The sequence below is a fragment of the Callorhinus ursinus genome, unplaced genomic scaffold (assembly GCF_003265705.2).
Source record: "Callorhinus ursinus isolate GAN/ISIS: 27379988/994484 unplaced genomic scaffold, GSC_fseal_2.0 scaffold19, whole genome shotgun sequence".
Lineage (NCBI taxonomy): Eukaryota > Metazoa > Chordata > Mammalia > Carnivora > Otariidae > Callorhinus > Callorhinus ursinus.
In genome coordinates this window covers 14429058-14451918 of record NW_027397081.1, presented here as the reverse complement: position 1 = coordinate 14451918, position 22861 = coordinate 14429058, and the positions used below count along the sequence as shown (strand labels likewise).

Genomic DNA, 22861 nt, shown 5'->3' with positions numbered 1-22861 from the left:
AGTAGCCTCTTGATTTGCATGGCATGGGGGTGGGGCAGGAGTGGGAAGAACACTGGTGTTTTGGTAGTGCTTCTCTCTTGCCTCTGAGTTTGAGGCCTACAGGGCCTCGGCGCTGAGCTCACCTGGTAAGGCAGCCCTGGAGCTTGCTTTTGGGGTAAGATGAGTGGTGATGGGCAGAGACACCCTAAGGCAGACCAGCTTGGGGTGTGCGTTGTCCCTCTTGTGTTGCAGGAAGAAGGGGGTTGAAGAGTGGGGGCATGCCTGCTATGGGAATCCAGGGCCAGCCCTAGACTTCCAGAGAGTGTGTCCTCAGAATGGAGGAAGCTGGACGCTTAGGGCTGTGGTCAGTAGTGGGAGAAGCAGCAACTGAAGGGAAGAGGTGTGATGGAAGGTTTCTGGACTTCCAGCTTTGGAGGGGGTTAAGGTCCCTGAGAGAGGAGGGAAGGGCCCCTGGGCTGCTTATTCTAACATTGCTAAGGCAGCTTCAGCGGGAAGGCGGGCACGGGGGTGGGGGTGGGGGTCACGGAGGGAAGTTCTGGAGAACTGCTCTAGGAGCAAACATTCAGGGCAGCTGGAGTGCTTCTTCCCAGGGAGCCAGCTGGGACGCCTGCAGTGGGAATGTGGCTTCGGGAATGGTTTTGTCTGCGTTTCCGGGGCAGGAGCAAATCCTGCCCTGGCAGGTGCGGCTCCAAGGCCTCCCAGAGTTGTTTTTTTTTTTTTTTTTCCCCCTGCATATCTAATGTATGGGAGGGCCCTGGCATTGGGTAGAGCCTGGGGTTGGGCTGGAGGTAGAGAAGGGAGGGCCAGCAGGCAGAGCTTCGAGTCCCTCCATCCCCAATTCTTTCGATCAGAGCCTTTCATATATTGGGGTTGTAAAGAAAAATAAAAAAGATTGCAACTCACTGGTGTGGTGGAAATTTGGAGCCAGGGCAAACCCTTCATTCATGTCCCGGCTCCGCGCTTACTAGATATGTGACTTTGGGTCTCTCTGAGCCTTTCTCCAGCTATTAATTGGGGTTAAAGGCGATAATACACATAAAGTAGCCAGAATGTAGTTGGTACTCAATAAATGCTAGACCTCTTCTTTTTTTCCTGCACTGCTCCCACCTTCCTCCCTCTGCCCATACCTCCGAATGGATCATCAGGTCCTGTCCTGAGTAGTTGAATCAATCAGCTGCAGTTTTGGCCAACCAAAGTGGCTCAGACTTGTAGCAGTGAGACTATTTGGTCACTGGGGCAGGGGACCTCACTGCTTCTTTCTGTCACCTAGCCTGGTAGCCTGCAGGACCCATCCTCAGGGAGACAGCTGAGGCCATGCAGGCACCTGGGTGTCCCTGGGGAACCCAACACACTCCCTTTCCCCAACCAAAGCTAAACCACCAGTGGAAAAGAGATGAGGGCAGAGGTTGGCTCTGGACTTGGATTTGAGGGTGAGGCAAAGGCTAGTCGCGCACCTGCCAAAGGAAGGCCAGGCTTGGTTGTTAAATCTCTACCATAGTTGGACAGAGTAAGAACTATCTTAGATTTAGTGCCATAACACCTATATAAATGGGTTCCACAGGGTGAGTCCCCAGGCCTTGTAGCTGGATAGATTTCTGTGTCTCTCCCTGCTGGGATGAGCCTCGCTGTTTTGCAGGTAGTTTTGTGTATAGAGAACACCCCTGATAGCCCATAACCTTGGGGGGGTCCCTGGACCACTTCTCCCTTTATGACCCAGTCAGCTATAGGGAAGCAGCATAGGATCCAGAGGTCAAGTGCTGCCCGTGGCAGGTTGTGGCCTATGGGTCCACGAGTACAGGAGTGGCTGGGGGCCCTGTTTAACAGATGTTGGTCCAGTGCCGCTTTCGCGTGAACAGCATTTGCCTCGGGTACCCACCCCTGCCATCTAGCTGCTGCTCCCGTCATCCGTGCAGCCCCGTCCGCCTGTGCCCTTGCTCTCCCTGATGCTCGCAATGACAGTTTCCAAGGTCACCACCATCTTCATGGAGAACAGAGTTATTCAAATGCTGGTTGCATATCCATTATGCTGTGTGTGTGTTGGGAAAGAACATCGTGGACCTAGATGACAAAGCTCAGCCTAATTTAGGCAAGTTACCTAATAGTTCCTACACCTCTCCTTCGTCATCTGTAAAATGGGGGAAATAACGGGGCCCTACCTGTCCCACGGGGCACCTATTATTACGTGTGTGCAAGACGGAGGAGGGGCCTGTCATTGTATATCATGTGACAACGCTTTGTAAACCAAACAGGGCAACCTATAAACACACACATGCAAAAACCACAGTAAAACCACCTTTAGCCTTATAAATCCTTTGCTGAAATGTGAGGTATAATTATGGTCACTTCATCATACAGGAACAAGGAAGGTCTCCCAGCTGTGTGTGGCTGTCTCCCTGCTCCTTGGGCCCCCCCCACATATGGAGCATTTTCCTAGCAACATGGGGAACAGCAGACAAGGCAAAGCCAGGCAGGCAATCTCCTCTTGGCAGTTGCCCCTGTGGCCCAGGGTCCCGTGGGGGTGGGAAGCGCCTACCTCGGCTCCCTCCCCAGGTCCTCGGATACGGGTTTATTCCATAGTCCGCTGGACACACGTCTGCAAGGGTGATTCTCACTGCTGGGAATCCACAGTCCTTTGTGGGAAGAGCAGTAAGCATAGAGTCCTACCTTATGTGACCACATTTGAGGTGACAGCCGGTACTGGAATCCAGGCCCTGAGAACGTGGCTGAGTCAGGGTTATGGCCACCTTGCTTCTGGGATGGCCTCCCAGAGCCATGGAGTGTAAGGGTCTCAGGTCTCAGGACCTGCTTTGGGGGGGTGAGCGAGAGATCCGATGACTGCCACGGGCGAAAGTCCTCCAGGTTGGAAGGCACCTTTGAGGACAGAGAACCCATCCCCTAATCAGATGCCTGACCCCCTGTGCAGCTTTCCCTCAGGAGGCTTTTCTTCCTCCACTCCAGCACCTCCGGCAGCAGCAAACCCCTTCCTCTGAAGGCAGCCCATTCTGGCCCCACAGTTCTGACTGTTACAGAGCTCATCCTCAGAATCCGCCAAGCCGTCTGGGTCTTGGGCCTTCTGTTCACTGGCCGTGGTTCTGCCTTTTAGGCCCCAGGGAGGCAGGTGAAACCCTCTTCCGCTTGACAGTGCTTTGACCATCTGCAGACAGATGTCTGCCCTCCGAAGGCCGCGCCTGCAGGCATCCAGCACCCCTGGTTGCTCTACCCCTCCCCCATCAATGTCTTGTCGTTTCTCCACGAGGCCCCTCCATTCCTGTGTTGCTGGGCTCTACAGGTGGGGTGGCCAGGATTGAAAGAGCGGTAGAGACAGGGGTCTGCTCCCAGTCGGGACTGGCGAGCTGTGTACCTGGGGTGAATTACTCTGCCCCTCTGGGCCTCAGGCTCCCCATCTGTAAATGAAGGAGATTGGACAAAATAATCTCTTAAAGCCCTCAAGCGTTAACCATCTAAATCTAGGACTCTCTAGGGACAACTGTGCTGTCTGAGCCAACTCCCTAGAAAGACCTTCTGGCCATAAGGGGCCTTCCCTTCCCAGGGTCTGTCTACGGGGCTGGGAGATTAAAGAGTCTGTTCGGCTGTCAGCTGTTGGCTCATAACTCCTGGAGCCGGTGGTGAGGGGCCTTGTAGGTGGAAGGATGAGTAATCTTTACTGCGTCTTACAGGTTTCTGGTTGCCGTTATAGGAACTATGTTTGTGCTGAGGATCTTTAAAAACAAAACCAAAAAAGCCTCTGTTTCTGATGGGGAGGTGAAGGCCTCGGGCGTTTGGAGCAGAGCTGCTCATTGGGATAGGACAGCTTCTCTAGGGAAATTTGTCGATGGAGACTTTCTGGTCATCTCCAGATGTTTAAACATTTAGTTGTGGGGGTGGGAGGGTGTCCTAGGGATGAAATGTTGAAAGCCTGGGACAGTCCCAAGTACATAAGAAATGTCATACCCCAAATTGGTCTCCTGCACCAGAAACCCCCCTCATGGTGTGTTCACATGCTGGAGACCATCGGAGTCTAGAATGCGAGGTGCCCATTGAGAAATGCAGCCACGGTTAGTGGGTAAACAAACCTAGGAGATTACTTGAACTAACATCCTGTTTTCTTTTTCTTTCTTTCTTTTCTTTTTTCCTTTTTTAGTTTCAGAGGTAGAATTTAGTGATTCCTCAGTTGCATATAACACCCGGTGCTCATTCCACCAACTAACATCCTGTTTTGGTATCCGTAAAATGGGGTCTTGTGCAGTAGCTGCATTAGAGGTGGTTGTAGGGGTTAAATGAACCGTAATGCAAGGCAAGGGCTGCTCACAGTGCCTCCTGGCACAAAATAGATGCTAAAAAGAAATGGTGATGGTGGCGATAAGTGGTAGAGCGGGTGTGCTAGGTTTGGGGGGAAGCATGGAACTTGGTCTGGGCTGCTCCATCTTGTCCTGGGGCAAGTACCAACTCAGATTGCCTGCAAATGCTCTGACCCTGTCTGGGGAGGCTTGCCCCTCTCCTCCCTAGGGTCTAGACTCGGAATGTCTCAAAGGTGCCAACACACAAGGTGCAGGTTTTCTGATGAAGGAGCCAGACCCTGTCTCGCGGGTCTTGACCTGGGTTTTGGATGGACAGGGTGATTGAGCTGAGGTCCCACTGGTGGATTTCCTCTGGACCCAGTTTTTCCAACTGTGGGATATGAACAGAGTGAGGGCAAATAATATATCTTGTGTGAAAACCTTTGTGTGCAAATGCAGCATGGTAATGAACCTGGCAAATTAACCCAAGAAACTCACCAGGCCAGATCGGCATTAAAAAAAAAAAAACAAAACAAAAAAACCTCTGTGTGAGGCCTGGGGGCTGCAGCGTGTGGCTATTGCAGTGTTTTGTTGCTATTGATCACACCACTATTATTTTATTAACTCGATCACCAAATTAAGTTAATTAATGTGGTGCTTAGGCCCTGTCAGCCAAGCCCATGAAAACTGGCTGTTGTTGGAAAAGGTGATACTGAAGTCCGGTGTGGCAAATCTACTTTTCTCTAGGGACTGTTACTCCGACTTGTAGGCAGAGGACCACATACCTCAGAAATAGTTTCTCCCGCGGTGAACCTGTTAGGTAAGGTTCTGCATGTTTAACCAGCCCTCCAGCTGATTATACATCATAACATCCTAGAACTGTCTTAAGTAATAGTTGTTGCTAGTGCTGTAGGTGAAGAAGTGAGTACTTGTGGTGGGATATTTACTCCCACCGTTTGCCTGTTAAGATAATACTCATAACAATAGCAACAGATACTTATGTGCTGCTAGGCACTCAGAGATACCAGAAACTGTCCTTTACATGAACGCATCCAGCCTAACAACCCTTGAGGTCACCCCATTTGTTGGATGGGGAAACTAAGGCACACAGAGGTGAGGTTATCTTGCCTGAGGCTACGTTGCTTGTAAGTGGCAGAGCAAGGATTCAAACCTGGGGAGCCTGGCTCCAGAGTCTGGGCCTTGAACCACTGTGCGAAGTGCCCAGTGCCATGCGAGGCCCAGGGCATAGAGTGGTGACCGGGACAGGGAGCTCACAGCCCTGCAAGGGAGGCCTACCTACTCCTCCTGCCCTTGTGGCCCTGGGGACCCACTTGCTGTACCCAGGCATGGACACCCCTTGCCGGCTCTTGCCCGTCTCTGGGGGGCGGGTTGCAGGTCCAGCCCTGACAGATGCTCCTGGTTGAAAAGTCCAGGGTATGAGATGAGTAAATATTGTAAAGGAAGAGAACAAAATGACTCACTTCTCCCAGTGGAGGTGGCGAGGTGTTAATATTTCAGTCCCCTTGGGTTGTCATTTATGGTGAGTGACATGGGGACAATTTGGCGGACACCTGGGAGGAAGCCTCAGCAGGCTAGACACCCCCCAGCCCAGGCCGGCGGGGTGGGGGCCCACGGGTGTCAAATACACGGGGTGTCAACTTTCCTTTGCCAAACTAATCCGGATGGCCAGACAGCGGGTGGGCCAGCGCTGGAGTGGCTGTGATGGATATTTAGGTTTCAGTGGTGACCCTGGGGGCAGCCCAAATGCCTGGGGACGATTTCTGGTTTAAAAATATTGCGCTGCTATTTCTACGCTTCTAATCTCCCAGCGATTTGGAGCCTGTTTTCTGAAACACGGCATCGGGGTGGTGGTCCACGTTAAACGGCAGAGAAGATTAAATGGGTTTAAGTCTGGGCGTCTGTCACATCACATCCAAGCCCATAACTTCCATTTTCTATTAAAAATCCATTTCCCCCTTTGACCAGAAGAAGCCTTGCTGTTGATCTGAATGTCTCTCTCTCTATTTATGAAGTGTTTCCCCTCCTCTCGGTTTCTCTGTAAATATGCCTGCTTCTGTCTGCAGAGAGTAAAGAGCTGGGGCTGGGGGCGGGGCTGGGGTGGGGGGAGCAGCTGAGATTTGAGGGGGGGGAGGGGGAGTTTCCTGCATGAGGACGTGGTTTCCAAACTGGGACTGGTTTCCAGAGAAGTGAGGGGGGGTGCCTCCCAAGGCCCCAAACTTTGAACTCTCCAGCATTGAGAGAGAAAACACTCGGGCTTGGGACCAGACAGACCTTGACCGAATATTGGCTCTGCCTCCTCCTTAGCTGTAGAATCTCCCCATGAACCTCTTTTTCTTTACTGGTAAAATGAGACTAACAGGACCACCTTGGACCTTTGTGTGAGGATTAAATGAGAGAACGTCCTAGAAGCACACAAGCAAGCCCGGTGCCAGGCACGCGGCAGGTGCTCAATCAATGTGAGTCTCCTGTCTTTTGAGAACCTGTACCATTAGCTAAGCCACCAAGCCTTCAGGGAAATAAGTGTAAGGTCAAAATGAAGTTAGGCATAGGGCTACAAGGACTTGCGTGAACTCAGTTGCTGAGCCTGCAACCCCTCCCCCCTTGCCTTCCACCACAGAGGGGCCCATGTGCCAATCCGGCTGTTTCTGCCTCTTCTCTTCAAGCCTAGCCAGTGCTCCCACCTGGAAGGTTTCTGTGGGGTCCCCCAACATGCTGTCCCCCTGGCTGCCACAGAGGCATTGCTCAGGCTGGCCTCTCTGTGGGAGTGCCTTCATTTAGATCTTCCTTCCAGGCTCAGCTGGAGCCCCCATCCCCAAAGCTGTCTCCTAGCTGCTTCCCCTCAGGGGGCTCTCCTCGGAACTGGTACTTTCCACGCACACTGCCCAGGGCTCTGGGTTAACCCTTTCCTGTTCTCCATCTCCTTTACAAGCTCCTGGAAGGTGGTGTCTCCCTCCCATGGCTGTGGTTCTGCTGAGCCTGTGGCTGGGGCTTTGTAAATATCTCCTGAAAGAACAGGACTTTCCTGGTCCCCGGGGTTAGAAGGGACCTGGGGAAGGTGAGCCTGGAAGAGTACCGGAGTCAGCTGAGGGGAAGTAGGGGTGGAAGAGGGTCTTGAATTCTGCAGGGCTGCAGAGTGGCCCTGTGCCCTGGTCACCCTTTGCAGTAACTGTGGGCACCCTGGAGCCCTCGGAGGTCGCTGGGACGCGAATAGCAGTCCTATCCCTCCTAGTTACACATCCTCCCTATGGGGAACCAAGTTCTTCCGCATTCTCTTTTCCTTGCTCTGCAGTCCCGGAGGGCAGGCAAGATGGTGCAGTTCCTCTCTTTTGTGAATGAGGACATCGAGGCTCAGAAAGGCTAGTGGCTTGCCTGAGGTCACACGGCAGGTCCGGGGTGAGCTCCAGGAGGGAAAGCATTTCATCTGACTCCTACCAGGGCTCTGTCTATTGTACCACACTTCTGTGCTCCTCTTAAAGCTTGCTGAGGCTTTGTTCCTGCTCTGAAGATTTGAACAGGGGCCTGAGAAGGAGGGAACCCCTCCCCTGATAGAGGCCATGCCAGACTCCATGAGGTTGGAGGGAGGCCCTTGCTACTCCCCGTTTTATGGCTGCGTGACTGAACGTACCCATGGCTGCTGTGGCCACTCCCTGGTGCCCCTTGTGCCAACCTTCATCTTGGCATGAGGCAGAGATTTGAGATACTTGGTGGTCAGTGCCTCAGTTTCCCCTTTATAGATCTGTTCACTCCTTTCTCTTGGCAGGTGGAGTGAGGCTAAATTAATGTTTATTGGAGGGCTTCTGCATTCTGGGCTGACAGGTGCCTTGTGATGGTAAAGTATGAGCACGACGTAAGTGCAAAATGCTATTGTTTTACACCTGAGGGTGATGTTTCATAATGGCAATGCACTGTCAGAGCTGTAAGCAGAAATGAATGGTGTGTCTCATCCTCCTCAGCTCCCCCAGACTCAGAAGACAGCAGCTCACATCCCGAGGTGGGAGAAATATGAGGCTACTCACCTTTTGCTATAAATCTGCTGTTTCATCAGCCCTGACAGGTGGCTGGACAATCCCAGTCAATTCATCAATTAAATCTACCCATTTGTAGTTGTTGAGAACCCTGCGTCCTTTGCTCTGGCAGGATTCAAGGCTCAGAGTGCAGGAAGGCTGCTCTCATCGTGGCTGGGTCTCCTGATGGGAGCAGAGGAGGCCTGGGAAAAAGGGCAGTCTTGCAGGTGGGGGGCGTGGCACGGATTTGGATTTCCAGCGGGGAGAGCATAAGACTAGGTCTGTGTTTGGGATGGAGTTGAGATGGAAGGAAGGATGGGGAGAGGTACCCAGCCTGGAAAACCAGATTTTGTGGTTTGTCTTCACTGTGGTTCACACAATAGAGCAGCTCCATCCCTGGGCCCCGAAGTAAGGCAACGCTGGGCTCCAGTCCCAGCTCCAGCACTTACACTGAATTACTTTGGAGAAATTCGTTAACTTTGAGTCTTAATTTCCTTATCTCTGAGGTCAAAATAACATTAATACTATCCCCTAGGGAGCCATGAAGATTAAGTGAGATAATATCTATAATGGGTCTAGCTCCAAGCCTGGCCTATAGTTAACAGTGAAAACCATGGTCGCTGTTCTCATTGCTGGTGGTATTATTATTCCTGAGGGCTACATCGTAAATATTTTCTCACCCTCTTCTTGAATCCGATAATTCCTGAATTCCTCTCTGTCAGGAATCTTTCTCAGCTTACCAAGTCCATTTGTCAGGCACAATGTAGAGTCTTTCTGTACCTTGATGGCTTTTGCCTCCCCCAATCCATAAAGCTGCCACGGAGAGGGTGTCTGATTAACTAGGTTGTCTCAGGAAGCCTCCAGAACCCCAGAGTGCTGTCCCTGCTCCCATAGGCTAAGCATTGTCTGAAATGTCGAGTTCAACAGGGGCCCTTCCCACGAGGAGTGTGTGTGTATCTATTTGTGCCGGTATTTTAATCCTGTACTTGGCCATCTAAGTATGGATGTTGGTGGTCAGGTGGTGTTTGAGGAAGTGAAAGCCCCCTTTTTATTATTGCAATGGTTACAATCATCTAATTGTATAGAAGTCAGACTCTGGGCTCAGATTGCCTGTGTCTGCGTCCCAGAGCCCTCACTCATTGGCTGCGTGGCCTTGGGTAAGTTGCCTTGATCTCTCAGTGCCTTACTACCCTCATCTGTAGGCTGGGATGATAGCAGTATCTACCACATAGGATTGTTGGAATGTTAAAAGAAGTCCTATAAGTAAAGTGCTTACAACAGTGCCTGGCATGTAGAAGAGATGCTTCTCAAATGAATCTCAATAAGGACATCTCACAGAAGGTGAGCAGGCCCATGGAAAGGGAGCCTGGCAAACTTGGGTCCTAAGAGAAGCCTTCCTAAGCTGCCTTTGCTGACCTGTGCAATGCTGTGATTTCCTGATCTTGGAGAATACCCTAGCCACTGTGAGTTAGGCATGTTTCTGAGCTTCTGCGGTTCCCCCTCAGAAGATGGGCCCCTTTCTTGCTCCTCAGAGCAGGCTTGCTCACCCACCAGCATTGGGACTGTCACCAGGGGAGGCAGTGTGAGGAGGAGGAGGGAAAGGTGGGACCACTGCCTCCCCAAGAGCCTTTCAGCCGCTAAGGGTGCGATGCCTGGTAGGGACAGCAAATGCATTTGCTGCTAGGAGGATGCCCCTGACACCCCAGCAAGGAGCCAATGAATGTGTTTTCCAGCACTACTGCTAATGGCTTCATCATGGCTTTTTATGAGATGATGTGAATTGCTCTGACCAATGAGGCTTAATGGCCTCCCTCAACAAGCTGCCCGGTATATTCTCCCTGGAGGCTCGGCTCAGAGTTAAGCCAAGAATATTAATACAGTCCGGATGCAGGCCCTCCTCCTTCTCATAAAGTTGTGGAAATTGAGGTCAAGTTGGGTTCCCTGCAATGTTCTTTAAATAAGCAGCAGAGTGGTTTGTTTGCTCCTTGATCTTCCCGGTGGAGAGGGAGGGGCTTGCGGGAGCTGTAGACCTGGGACTGGGCCCTCTCTTCTTCGGGGCTGTCCCCACTTGTTCCGAGGTGGCCCATCTTAAGGAGGCAGGCTCCTTAGCACAGAGGGAGGGCCTGATTCCACCATTCAGGGCTGCATCCCATCGGGCAGGAGAGCCTGAGGCCACATGCTGGCGTGAGAGTTGCAGACAGCTGTCCTCGTGGTCGGGTGGCCCTACCCCAGTCAGGCAGCTCCAGTCCTGAGGACGTTCTCCCACGTGCCGGGGTGCAGTAATGGGAACATGTCAGCGAGTCGGATGCGTGAGGTCTTTGTAGCCCTATCCATACCCCCACCCCCGCCACCCCCGGCGTTTTATAAGCGAAGGAGCCGATGGACAGAGAGGGCAAGTGTCACCACGGTCCGTCCGTGTCAGGGCCAGGTTTAGAACCTTGGGCCGGTCTCTTGCTTCCCGACCCAGATCTTATCCACCCACAGTACCGCTGGTCCTCATTCGGCCCTCGGGGGCTGGGCCTTTCCCAGAACGGCCCCCACAGGTGGAAGACCCACTCCCAGGGTCTCCTATGGTTTTCTCTGCTCCAAGCAAGCATCCTGCTTCCTCTTAGCACGGTCTTGAGACCCTTCGCCTTTCTCCCCATGGTGTGATAGAAAGTGCACGAAGATCCTCCCTAGGAGAGATGGGTTCAAATTCCAGTCTGTTGCTTATTAGCTGTGTGTTCTCTGGCACATCACATAACTATTCTCAGCCTAGAGAAGGGAATGATTTAAATTAAAAACAAAGGTGACACCAGCTCCTGTCAGGGTTGTCTGGGTGAATGGAGGTCATGGGTGTGAATGTCATATAGTAGGTGCTCAATAAATGCTTATAGTCTAAGCAATGTCAGCTTCTCTCCTAATGTCAACAGCGGATGCCAATAGTGGCTCGTGGCTTCGGACTCTCCAACCTAGCACAGTGAGGGCCAATCTCTTCTCCGTGGGCTTGGCTTGGCATGGAAAGTGAGGTGTTTTTTAACTTTTGCCATTCTCGTGCTAGGCTGGAAGCTTCTATGGAGCAGGAACTGTCTCCTGTGTACCCGTGCCAGTGGCTGGGGTATAGTCAGCGCTCCGGAAGTGCTTCCCGAGTGACTGGTGTTTGAACTCCGAGTGGGGGTGGGGCCCATGCCCTAGTGGCCCAGGAGGTTATTGCCAGAACGTGGCTAATCCAGCTTCTCCTCTCCCCTTCCCTGCAGCTCGCCCTGAAGATGTCGGCACCAGCCTCTACTTTGTAAATGACTCCTTGCAGCAGGTGACCTTTTCCAGCTCCGTGGGGGTGGTGGTGCCCTGCCCGGCCGCGGGCTCCCCCAGCGCGGCCCTTCGATGGTACCTGGCCACGGGGGACGACATCTACGACGTGCCGCACATCCGGCACGTCCACGCCAACGGGACGCTGCAGCTCTACCCCTTCTCCCCCTCCGCCTTCAATAGCTTTATCCACGACAATGACTACTTCTGCACCGCGGAGAATGCAGCCGGCAAGATCCGGAGCCCCAACATCCGCGTCAAAGCAGGTAAGGTGCCGGCCACCTGCTCCCTGCTGGGAGCTCTGTCTGGAGGGCGGTGATGATGGCGAGCGGGCAGAGCCCCTCCTTCTGAGGAGACCTGTGTGCCGTGCTCCGGGGAGGGGCGTGGAGGAAGTCCGTCTCTGAAGGAAAGTTTTCTAGTGCTTTGGAATCTTAGCTCCCCGCTTACTGCATGTCCTTAGTCAAAGAGAACACTTCTCCGAGCCTGCACTTTCTCCGCGAAGCTGATGCCGGTGCCTGCCCGGTGCACCGCTCCACGCGATGGTTAACTGACATAGCGCTTTTAAATCCCGTGTTCACTTCAGTGCTTGAGTCCTGGAAAACACACCCAGTGAGTTTCTTTCTTTTAAAAATGCTTTTGTTGAAATACCTAAAGAAAAGTGCACATATTATAAGTAGATAGCTTGGTGAATTTTCACCAACTTCAACTAATATCCGGATCAAGATACACAATATCAGCCCCTCAGAAGCTCCCCCTCATGCTCTTTTCTGTCACCATTCTCCTGGGGGAAACCACTGTCCTGACTTCCAGCAATATAGGTGTTTGCCTATTTTTGTACTTTATATAAATGGAGTCCTATGGTAGGTATTCTCTTGAATCCTTTGAACACTATTGTGTTTGTGGGATTTACCCCTGCTGCTGGGCATCGTTGAACGGGGTTGTTCATTGTCATGGCCGGCCGTGTCGTTGTTCAATTGTTCGACTCTACCGTGTTTATTTATCCATTCCTCTGTTGATGGATCTTTGAGTATGCTCTGTCTCATGAGAACAGGCATTTAGGTAAAAGTCATGATGGAAAATTTTAGCCGTGAAGGATTTTGGTCTTTGGAAGGGTTGATGGAGGCAAGGAGGGAAGGGTTTTTCAGCTGTTGTCTTTAAAGAAAATAGAAAATCTCCTTTCTCAGGGTTAGGTCAGGAGTCAAGGGAATGGCTTAGATCAGCTTCTCTTAATTAGGATGTCATGATACACTGGTGTGTCCTCATCATTTGTAAGGTGTGCCTGAAATAATAATGAAGCACTGAAGTTGGGGGAACGATTTTCTTAGAAGAGCTTTCTGGCTGGGAGAGGACAGGTAGTGTTTTAGCTAGCCCACTGGGGTGACACCAGGCTTGGAGGCACCATCTTTCCTGATGAATGTGTGGGCCGGGGGAGGGAAGAAAAATAGGTTCCAGGGAAGGCCTCCCAACCTGCCTGCCAAGTGACAGATCCTGCAAGATCTCTAACTTCCAGGTTCCCTCTGCTTCAGGAATGCCTCTCAGAGGTCCAAGTTTCCAAGTAGTTAGGAACAGGTACATACAGGGGGTGAGGTGGGGTGGGCGCTCTTAATTAAAGAGTTAGTCTTCATCCTATTGGCTTGCTCGTGGGGAGATGTGAGCTCTTAGAATCCAGGACCATGCTCAGCATTTCTCTCCTGGGCTCCCTGTGGAACTTCCTCTTTTTTTTTTTTTTTAAGATTTTATTTATTTGACAGACACAGCGAGAGAGGGAATACAAGCAGGGGGAATGGGAGAGGGAGAAGCAAGCAGGCTTCCCGCAGAGCAGAGAGCCCAATGTGGGGCTCCATCCCAGGACCCTGGGATCATGACCTGAGCCAGGGGCAGACGCTTAACGACTGAGCCACCCAGGCGCCCCTCCCCGTGGAACTTCTTTTCAGGAGTAGGTCCTTTGCACTGTTCCCCTCACACCACCAGGTGCTGGGCCGGGAGCCCTGAGACAAGGGTTTGGTGCAGCTCTGGCCTCCAGTGTCTGGAGGTTCGGGCTATTTCCTATTACGTGCCTGTCACTGGGTTAGGATGCAGTTTTCACAATAATCCTATAAAGTGTTTCTTACAAATGAGGGACTAAGACGAGGAGAGGTTAAGTGGCTTGCCCAAGGGCACGTGGCCCATGGGTCAGAGGTGTAGCTGTAATGACAAGCAACCTTCCCGCAGTGCTTCCCTGGGCCAGGCCTTTTACACACTATTACCATCACTGTTGTGTCCTTTTACAAATAAGGAAACCGAGGCTCCGAAGGCTGACCAGCTCTGGTGCAGAGTCACGCAGTGGCTCAGAGGAGGAGGCAGGGGCTACTTGCTTGCTCCTCACTGCTGGCCTCTGCGGGCCCTCTGGGACTCTCCCAGGGGGTGTGCCCACAAACCCCAGGTTTTTCTACTCTTCCACTTTGCTTCCCTCCTGTGTTTGCTCCCCCTTGGCCTCCTGCATGCTCTCCTCACATCCACGGGCAGTGCCCTGCCCACAGCCACGGAAGGCCAGACCTCCGCCCCAGAGAACGGGCCGAGGGGCTCTCCTCTCCTCCCCCCCATCTCCACGTCCCCTCCACCTCAGCTCTATCTCTTGCCCGCCACAATCACCACACGGAGGCAGGGGGAGAAGAAAGGCCTCGGGAGGCTGGGCAGGGCTGGCCTGACTGGAGACCCAGCCAATTAAGTGGCTCTTGATGAAGCCAGAGGGGCTGCAGGCGCACAGCCAGAGGGCCGCGGGGCCCCGAGCATCACCCTGGCAACCGTGGCCGGGAGAGCAGGAGGGCACGCTGCACAGGTGCCTGCTAAGGGGCGAGGTCGGGAGGCGGTGGGAATCTGGATGCACCAGCCCTGCTTGGCAGAGAAGGGGTGGGAGGATGGAGTGAGCCCAGAAGGGCCCATGCAGAGGAGGACAGGGGAGAGGCAGAGGCAGGCCCCTGGGCCCCACCCCCAAGGCCCGGCCAGCCCACCCATGGGACCTGACATGTGGAGTGGCTGCAGGGGACAGCACCCCCCGGAACCAGCCCTGGGCCTGAGGTGGGGGCCTCCACTGCACGCGCTGCAGGGAAGGAAGAGTTAACTGTGGAGGCAGGGGCAAGCCTGGAGGTCAGGCTGTAGGCAGTGTCAGGAGATAGGAGGAAACAGTAAGGATACTTGGTTTTGGAGAATCTTGGAGACCGTCCATTTTCAGAGATAATCACAGTTTTAAATATTCTCTTCCATTGTCCTTATAAACCACCAAGCCCTTCCAGAAAATTCTGTGTGTCAACTATGTTTTTCCCAGGCCGCCTTTCACATTGAAGTGGCGCAAAGGTCTGTGGTTAGGTCATGTGTCACAGTTTTTATTTTTGGCAAATTATGGTCACCATGCCCCCAACTGTCGCCACCCTGGGCCAGGCATAATGCAGGAAATCAAGTGTGATTTCCTTCGAGGAATTCTATCGTATTTCCTTGTTACCTACATATCCTCTTGTTGGATGTGCGGCCCTCAGGCTCCTCCAATCCAATGGTTTGTTAAATACTCACTGAAATTAGAAAGGTTCGAAGTTGGACTTAGGGACTTGCAGAGGGAGACTGGGTATTTCTGAGGGAGAGGAGGCTGTCCAGTGGAGCAGGAAGGAGGTTGCTCAGGCAGGAGTAAGATCATGGCAAGAACTTCTGGGCTGGTTAAATGGGAGGTGGGGGAGGAGGTGATGCGGGGGAGTGGTGAGGCCTGGGGCTGCTGAGGGAGCTGAGCTGGCTCTCTGTTCCCTTCTTGGGCCCCCACCGTGTCCCAACCTTGTGACACCCCCCCTTCTTCCCACCCCCTCATCTCTCTGCAGTTTTCAGGGAACCCTACACCGTCCGGGTGGAGGATCAAAGGTCAATGCGTGGAAACGTGGCCGTCTTCAAGTGCCTCATCCCCTCTTCAGTGCAGGAATATGTTAGCGTTGTGTCCTGGGAGAAGGACACGGTCTCCATCATCCCAGGTAAGGCAGGACTGTGGGGCCATGGCAGGGAGGGGTGCTGGGGGCGAGAGGAGAGATGAAGCAGAGGTGCTGAGTTGGTTGTTGAGCTGAGCTCTTGAGGTTGGTTCTGGTGATTGATTTGTTCTTACTGTTCTGGTGATGCTTTGGCCCAAGAGCATCTTTGGTCTTGGCTTGGTACGTCTCTGTGCGGGGCGGTGAAAACCCATATGCCGGTGGCCTCTGCTCGGTGTGCAAATGTCCCGTCCGACACAGGAGGGGTCCTACTCCCCCAGAAGAGTGGGGCCCCCGTCCTTCCTGGCTCCTGGGTCTTTGCTTGCCTTTGCTTTTGGTGGTGGGAGGTGAAGCTGGAAGCCCCTTCACTGTGAAGGGCTGTGTAGGGAGAGGAGCTTGGAGCCGGCTGGGTGGCCTGCGTTCCCGCATCAAGTGACTAGAGCAGTGAGCACCGGGTCCTCAGAGGACCAGACCTGAGTTTCATGCCTATGGGACTTTTTTTTTCATGAGTTGGCTGAAGAGCCCGTTAGGATTCTAGCTGGCCTCGCTCTCTCCTGGGGTATTGGGGGAAGAGGTTAGTACCATGTCATAGGTTCACCTTGTTAGAGCAAGCCTTCTGTTACTGGCTCCCTTTCCCTTCAACAGGAAATCAGGTCTGGAAACCCCAAGAGAGGACCTTAAGTCCTCGAAATACCTCTTGGCCTCTGGTTACAAAATGGTGGGTTTTTTCCCCACTGCTCCGGCATCACTGCCTTCATCCTGGCACCTTGCGTGGCATGGGCTCTCCTGCTTTTTCGTCCTTTCTCTGCTGAGGACCTTGGTTTTTCCTTTCTGTGAAATGGAGGGACTTGGCCAGGTGCGGAGTGCCCCTGCAGCATTGATGTCCCATCGTTGGCCATACAAAATGATTCCAGCTGCTAGGTTTTTGGGTTAGTTAGGGGAGGCAGACATCTATGCGTGACACCTGTAAAGCCGGGGTTCTTAATCCTGCTACACATCTGAGTCCCGGGGGAACTCTTTGAAAAACACTGGTGCTGGGGACCGACCCCAAATCAGTATCTCAGTGGGAGAACCTGTGCATCAGTATTTTTAAAGCTCTTTCCATGGTTCCGACACCTAGCTAGGAGAAGAGCTGATGCTTAGGCATATTTACAGCTAACATGGCAGGCTACTCTTCTGGAGACGTTAATTGGTGTTTTGCTCCTGGTACATTTTCCTTCTCTCAGTTCCAAGCAGATGGCCAGGCCGTTATGTTTCCCGGCCTCAGAGCTCCTAGCAGGACAGGAACCCGAATCTACTTGAGGACAGCTGCTCTTCCTGCCTTTTGTAAAACCATAAGCTAATAGGAAAGGTTAGGATGGGTATTCTAGCTGGGGAAGAGAGCCTCTGAGGACAAGGAACAAACGGGAGACAGATGAAGCCCAGGGATGGGGATGGGACTATGGGCCGCTTAGTGGGTACAGCTGGAGGAAGCGGTTGGACCCCACAATGGGTGGCTGTGTGTGGCTCCACAGGGTCTGGGACGGGGGCCAGGGTTCTCACGTCCAAAGGAGGCACGCGGTGCACAGCCAAGACCCAAAGGGATCATGCCGGCAGGGACAACCGGCTGGTGAGAGACCCCAGACCTTGACACATTACTGGGGGAAGCCCCCAAAATGAAGATTGAATGTCCCGTTTATCCAACAGAGTCAGAGTGAAGGTGCTTTACAGAACCCGAAGAAATGTGGTATTTCTTATACATTTGAGTTTATGGACTAAGAGTTATACTCATTAAAATATTAATTATTAGGAGTAGTATTAAATAACAGTTATTATCTGAGCATTTACTATACGCCAGGCATTGGCTAAGAAACTTTCACGTATGATCTCATCTTATCCTCATAAAAATCCATAAGTGTATTTCTCCCTCCACTTTACAGAAGAGGAAACAGGCTCACAGAAGTCAAGTCACTTCTTCTGGGTAATGGATCCATTAAGCAGGCGGCCAAGGCTTGAACTCAGGTGTGTTCTTTCCACCTGTGCACTCACCCCGACACAGAACTGCCTCCCTGCACCCATGCAAATGTGTCCAGTAGAGTGTTACTGTGAGGCTTTAAATACGTGCTGTAGACAAGGAGGGCCTTGGCCTCAGGAAGGGGAAAAAAGTCAATGTTGGATTTTAGGGAAGGCTTTGTGGAATCGAGGTGAGTGCAGTGACGAAGAGCCTGGACCCTCGGACCAGACTGCCTGGGTTGAGACTCACCCCCACTGTTTAACCAGCTGGGCAGGTCATTTGCCCCATGGTGCCTCAGTTTCCCCAACTGCAATAAAATGGGGATGATGATTGACCCACCTTATAGGGTTTAAGAAGTTAATCTATGTGAAACGTTCTGAACGCTGCCTGGTACACCGAGGACAGCTGTGGCTTTGATGATGATGATGATAATGGGGTGGAAGAGCGCATTCCCTTCCTCTGGGGGTTTCCTGTTGTGGTGTATCCGTTTCCACTACGTCACAGGCTCTGCCTCCCCCGTTAGACTGAGTTTTCCAGGGTGGGAACTGGCTGGTGTTCATCCACACATCCCTGGCTTCTGACACACCCCCTTGCACATGCAGGGCAGGTACACACTCAGTGTTCCAGGGGAGGGCGAATGGATGGTTGGAAGCGTTCTGAAGGAATGTGGGAATGGCCTTGATGTAAGGGTGAGTGCGGTGGGTGTGGGGTGGTACGAAGTCTAGCTCCGATGGGAGAGAAGACAGATTTACCTGACTCCTGTGCGTAGGAGCTGGAGGCAGTGAGCTTCCCCAAGGTGACCCTTGTAGTTGGTGCTTCAGGGCTGTCTTTGATGTCAAGACACGGCTGGTGGCCCCAAAGGGCATAATTATCAGGGAAGTGGGCTTGATGCTAATCTGCGGGGCTCTGGTAAACTTTGGTTCTATAGCACCCCTTTCTTTCCTTTAGCCTTGGAGAATTTTCCTCCCCTGCCCAGCCCTCCAGCACCATCCATAATCATTCTAGATCCTTCTACAGCTATGGTTTAGATCCAGGGACAGACTTTCCAAATCACATGAATCCAACTAACACGCTCCCAGAGGAATCCATGAGAACCAGAGATTGGAGTTTTGCTTCCTCCAGGCTCTGTAGATGAGAGGCCAGAACTTGGGCCCACATGCTGCATGCTTTAATTTTGGAAAATACAAATTGTTTATTGGTTTTTTTTTCCCATAAAAATAGGATTCTCTGACATCCGTACACTGTACCCAGTGTGTGTGTGTGTGTGTGTGTGTGTGTGTGTGTGTGTGTGTGTGTGTGTGTGTGTTTTGTCTGGGAGGTTGGATGGCAGTTTCTCATGGTGGGGGAAGATTTAATGATTAGATTGCCTTGGAGTTAAGGAAGGATCAAGGAGCCCGGTTATTTCCCCCTGATGCCTTAGGGTCGGCTTCTGGAGCAAAAAGAAAGTGTTGACTTTGATCTCTGGATGGGCAGGTCTGGGTTCAAATCCTCCACAGACCACAGGGCCAACAGGAGCGGGTGCTGGAGAGCAGGAGGGGGCCCCAGGAGACATCTCCTTGGGAAGACCAGATGCCCTGCGAGGAGGGGGCACAATGGGGTGGGTGTAGGCCCCTGCGAATGAGGAGCCTGCCCTGCAATGCCTCTCTCTGAGGGGGTTTGGAAGGAATCAAAGGCTTGGTGCCTAAACCAGCTCCGTGAGTTGGGTATTTGTTCACAGGCTAGCCTGCCTTGTTGTCCACACTCGCGAGGAGCAGGTGAGCCTCCCTGCTGAAACTCTAAGCAGCTTCTTGACTGTGCTTTCCCCAAGTAGAGGCTGGAGAGACCAAAATGCAACCTTTCCCAAAATGGTACTTTTCCCCAGAGCTACCTACTGCACCTGCCCCTTTCTCCCCCTGCCTTTCCCCTCCGCTAAGCTCGTCGTCTTCCTTCCATTGGGCTATTTAAAGACCTAAGAGCACAGAACTTCTCACCTATGATCCGGCAGACCCCTACCCTTTCCTTCTCTCCTGGGGGCCTTGGTCTTGAGGAGAACTGGCTCTCCAGAGTGGGTGGGGTGGGGGAAAGAGGGCAGAGGGCTGTGCACCAACATAAATAAAAATTAAGGCCTCCAGTGAAGCCGAGATGTGGTTTAATTTCCCATCTGCATGATCACCATTACAATGCATGTTATTGGATATAAAGATAAATCCGGCCCTGTTCCTAATAGCTTTTAATTTCCACCAGACCTGATTATATCGATGCGGGCTCCTTGTGGGAGTTTCCCAGCATGCTCTTCACCAGCATCCTGACTGGCTCTCTTGGCCCCAGAGGGGAGTTTTGGACACTGCTCAGATGCGGGCCAGATGTGTCGGCCGGTGCTCTGGAAGATGAGCCTGGATCAGAGGCTGGGGCTCTGGAACGCTGGGTTGTCATCAGGCCCTGGCTGGGCGGGGAGCCCTGTGCGTTGGGGGAGGGGAGAAGCAGGGGCAAGGAGAAACCTGGTCAGAGGGGTCCTTCCTGGCTAGTGGGCAGTGCTCCTGGACCGCAGCCCACCTTCGCCCGGGGAGAGAGTCCGGGAGGGAGCCCGCCTCCCTGATTGTCCCCGGGGTGCCAAGTTGTCCCTGGGTTTTCACACCTCTTTTCATTTGATCCTGCTGTCTCCTCTGTACCTATTCCCTCCTCTCCTTCTTGATGTACTCTACTCTTCTTTTGTCCTTTACACTTGGTCCACGTGCATCCCCTTCCAGGAGACCTTGCATAAGCCTGCCGACAGAACTTACCGCTTCTCGGATTCCATTCCTGGCGCCCTCCTGTCATTTCCTCTTGCGTGATAGGCGGTGGGCTCTGTCTGCCTGCTGCAGGGGGGTACACAGCTGTATCTTTTCCATTTCTTTATCCCCAGGGCCCTCGTAGCACCTGTCACAGCATAATAACAATAAGATTAATGATAATATCTATCATGTATTGAGACCGAAATTATCTCTAATCCTCACAATGACCCTTTCAGAGAGATAACATTTTTTGTTTTGTTGGGATTTTTCTCATTTTATAAATGAGGACATTGAAGCCTGGGGAAATTAAGCAACTTACCCAAGGTCACACAGCTTGTAAAGGCTGCAGCCTGGGTTTGAACCAGGCTCCCCCAGGGGCCCCTGCTTCCTGCTGCCTCCCCAGAGCAGGCTCCTCATTGAGAATGGACTGTCCTCAGGTCCTCACAGGGGAGGAGGGCCCATCCCTGTCTCCTGCACTTGCCCGGGGACAGACACGTGTCCCCAACCCTTGCACCGACCTCTAGCTGCGTGTTCAGTGACCAGAGGCTCTGGCTTTTCTGAAGGGCCACAGATCTCCAGCTGAAAGATCTGGGAGCAAAACAGCCATTCTAACAAGAAGGCTTTATTGGGCACTGGCTCTGGTTTTGGCCCAGTGGGAGACACAGACCATCCTGATCTGGGAGTTTAGGATTCTGTTCATGTTGTCAGCTCTGATGGACAGAGATGGGTAATCTCAACACAGTAAACAATCACATACGGTCTTGGTTTACTTTGGAATGCAGATTCTACGTATTAATTGCATTTTGCTCAGGCTGATACTGAGACGACCTCAGATCCCATATGTCTACACCAACTTGGACGGGGGATGGCGCAGACAAGAGGGAGATGGGTGGTGCCTGGAAACCAGTTTGGATGCATCTAGGCCACAAATGGATGGAGTCACAGACTCAGAGTTGGAAGGGCCCTGGAGGTCCTGGGGCCCAGCTTGCACACTTACTGATAATCCCAGGTCCAGACCGATGTGCTCTCAGGGTCCCCTTTCACGCCTTCTCTCCTGACATTCTCAGGATGCATTATTTTAACTGCTCTTGGGGTGCCTTTTTTTTTTTTTTTTTTTACTATCAGACTTCCTTCTTTGTCTATCTAAAGCCTATCCATCTTTCAAAGGCTGGTTCGAATACCACTTTTTCCACGATGTCTTTCCCGATTTCTGCTATGAATGGATTTAAAAATCACCCTGATTAACCTTCTTCAAGGGGATCCTTTTGTGAACTCCCTCTGGACTTTCTCGGTTCCTTGCTCAAGGCACTAACCGTGTTTTGTCCTGTAGTATTTGAAATCTGTGTTATCCCCATTACAAGAATATATAACCAGCAAGGGCAGGCACCGTATTTAATTCAGTTTAATTCAGGCCCCTCTCCCCTCCAGTCTCATTGAAGATGATTAACGAAGATGATACAATGCCCGTCTCTGCCCCCACTGAATGGTCATGTGGCAGGGAGGAAGGAGGAGGCCTCTGTAAGGTCACAAAGAAACTCCGTGGCATTACAGGGTTTAAGTTGGGCGGTCCTTGGTCTTTATTTCACTGAGCCGCTCCAGAGGGACCCAGAGAGAGATGGCTTCTGTGGGATCCCCCCGGTGATGCTCTGCTGTTTAGATGCAAAATTGGGGATCTCTGTGGGGCGCCTGGGTGGCTCAGTCAGTTAAGCATCTGCCTTTGGCTCAGGTCATGATCCCGGGGTCCTGGGATCGAGCTTCTCCCTCTGCCCCTCCCCCTGCTCATGCTCTCTCTCATTCTCTCTCTCTCTCCCCCCCAAATAAATTGAATCTTATTTTTTTTTTTAAATTGGGGCTCTCCACTCTCAACTATTTAGGGCTATAGAGAAAAGGGGTTGGGATGGTCAGCTTGGGCTAAAGTGAAATAAATGGTGCCCTCAAGGCAATTTAACACACGGGGTTTGGGCCCCTGCTGGGTGATGGGCACAGGGTCAGGCCTTGCAGAGGAGTAACACTTGCCCGTGACCTGCTTCTTCCCTTCAGCAGCTTCCCTTCAGAAGCCATGATGCTTCCTGACGGCGGCCCAGTGAGGCATCATGAGGGGGAGGGAGGCCTGCCGTCGGGTTTTGGAGTCTGTTCCACCGGGGGTGGGAAGAGGGCTTCCAGTGGAGGTGGCTGCAGGGGCAAGGGCAGGCAAGGCGGCAGAGGATGGGGTGATCGGGGGGGTAAGTGAAGTGGCGAGAGCAGTCTGAAAAGGATGCCGAGCCAAGAAGGTCCTGCCAGTTCTAGAAAAAAGAAAAAAAAAAAAAGGTATGCATGGACAGAGCAACAGGAATAGTGACTCGTACTTACTAAGCCCTGCCTCGGTTGCCAGGCTCTGTTCTAAGCATTTTGTGTTTAGCTCATTTGGTCTTCACAACAGTCTGATGAGGGGACTGTTACTCCCCCATTTTAGAGATGAACAAAGTGAAGCACGGTGAAGCTAAAGTTAGTGAGTGGTAGATCCTTATGTGTTGTTTGTGCTCCTAAGCACTACACACAGTCGCCTCGC

At 52.3% G+C, this 22861-nt stretch overlaps 1 protein-coding gene across 2 annotated transcripts in view; it reads left to right on the top strand.

The window, feature by feature from the left end:
• DSCAML1 (DS cell adhesion molecule like 1) overlaps positions 1-22861 on the top strand; it is a 341143-nt gene that overhangs the window by 4106 nt on the left and 314176 nt on the right. Inside the window, exons 2-4 of one of the 2 annotated variants that reach the window (XM_073903815.1) lie at positions 11539-11594; positions 11774-11856; positions 15433-15579. In XM_073903815.1, coding sequence (XP_073759916.1) covers positions 11578-11594; positions 11774-11856; positions 15433-15579 — 247 coding nt within the window. In that variant the 5' untranslated portion in view covers positions 11539-11577. Of the gene's footprint in view, positions 1-11538; positions 11857-15432; positions 15580-22861 lie in introns of both variants that reach the window. The other variant, XM_073903814.1, reaches the window with a different exon arrangement.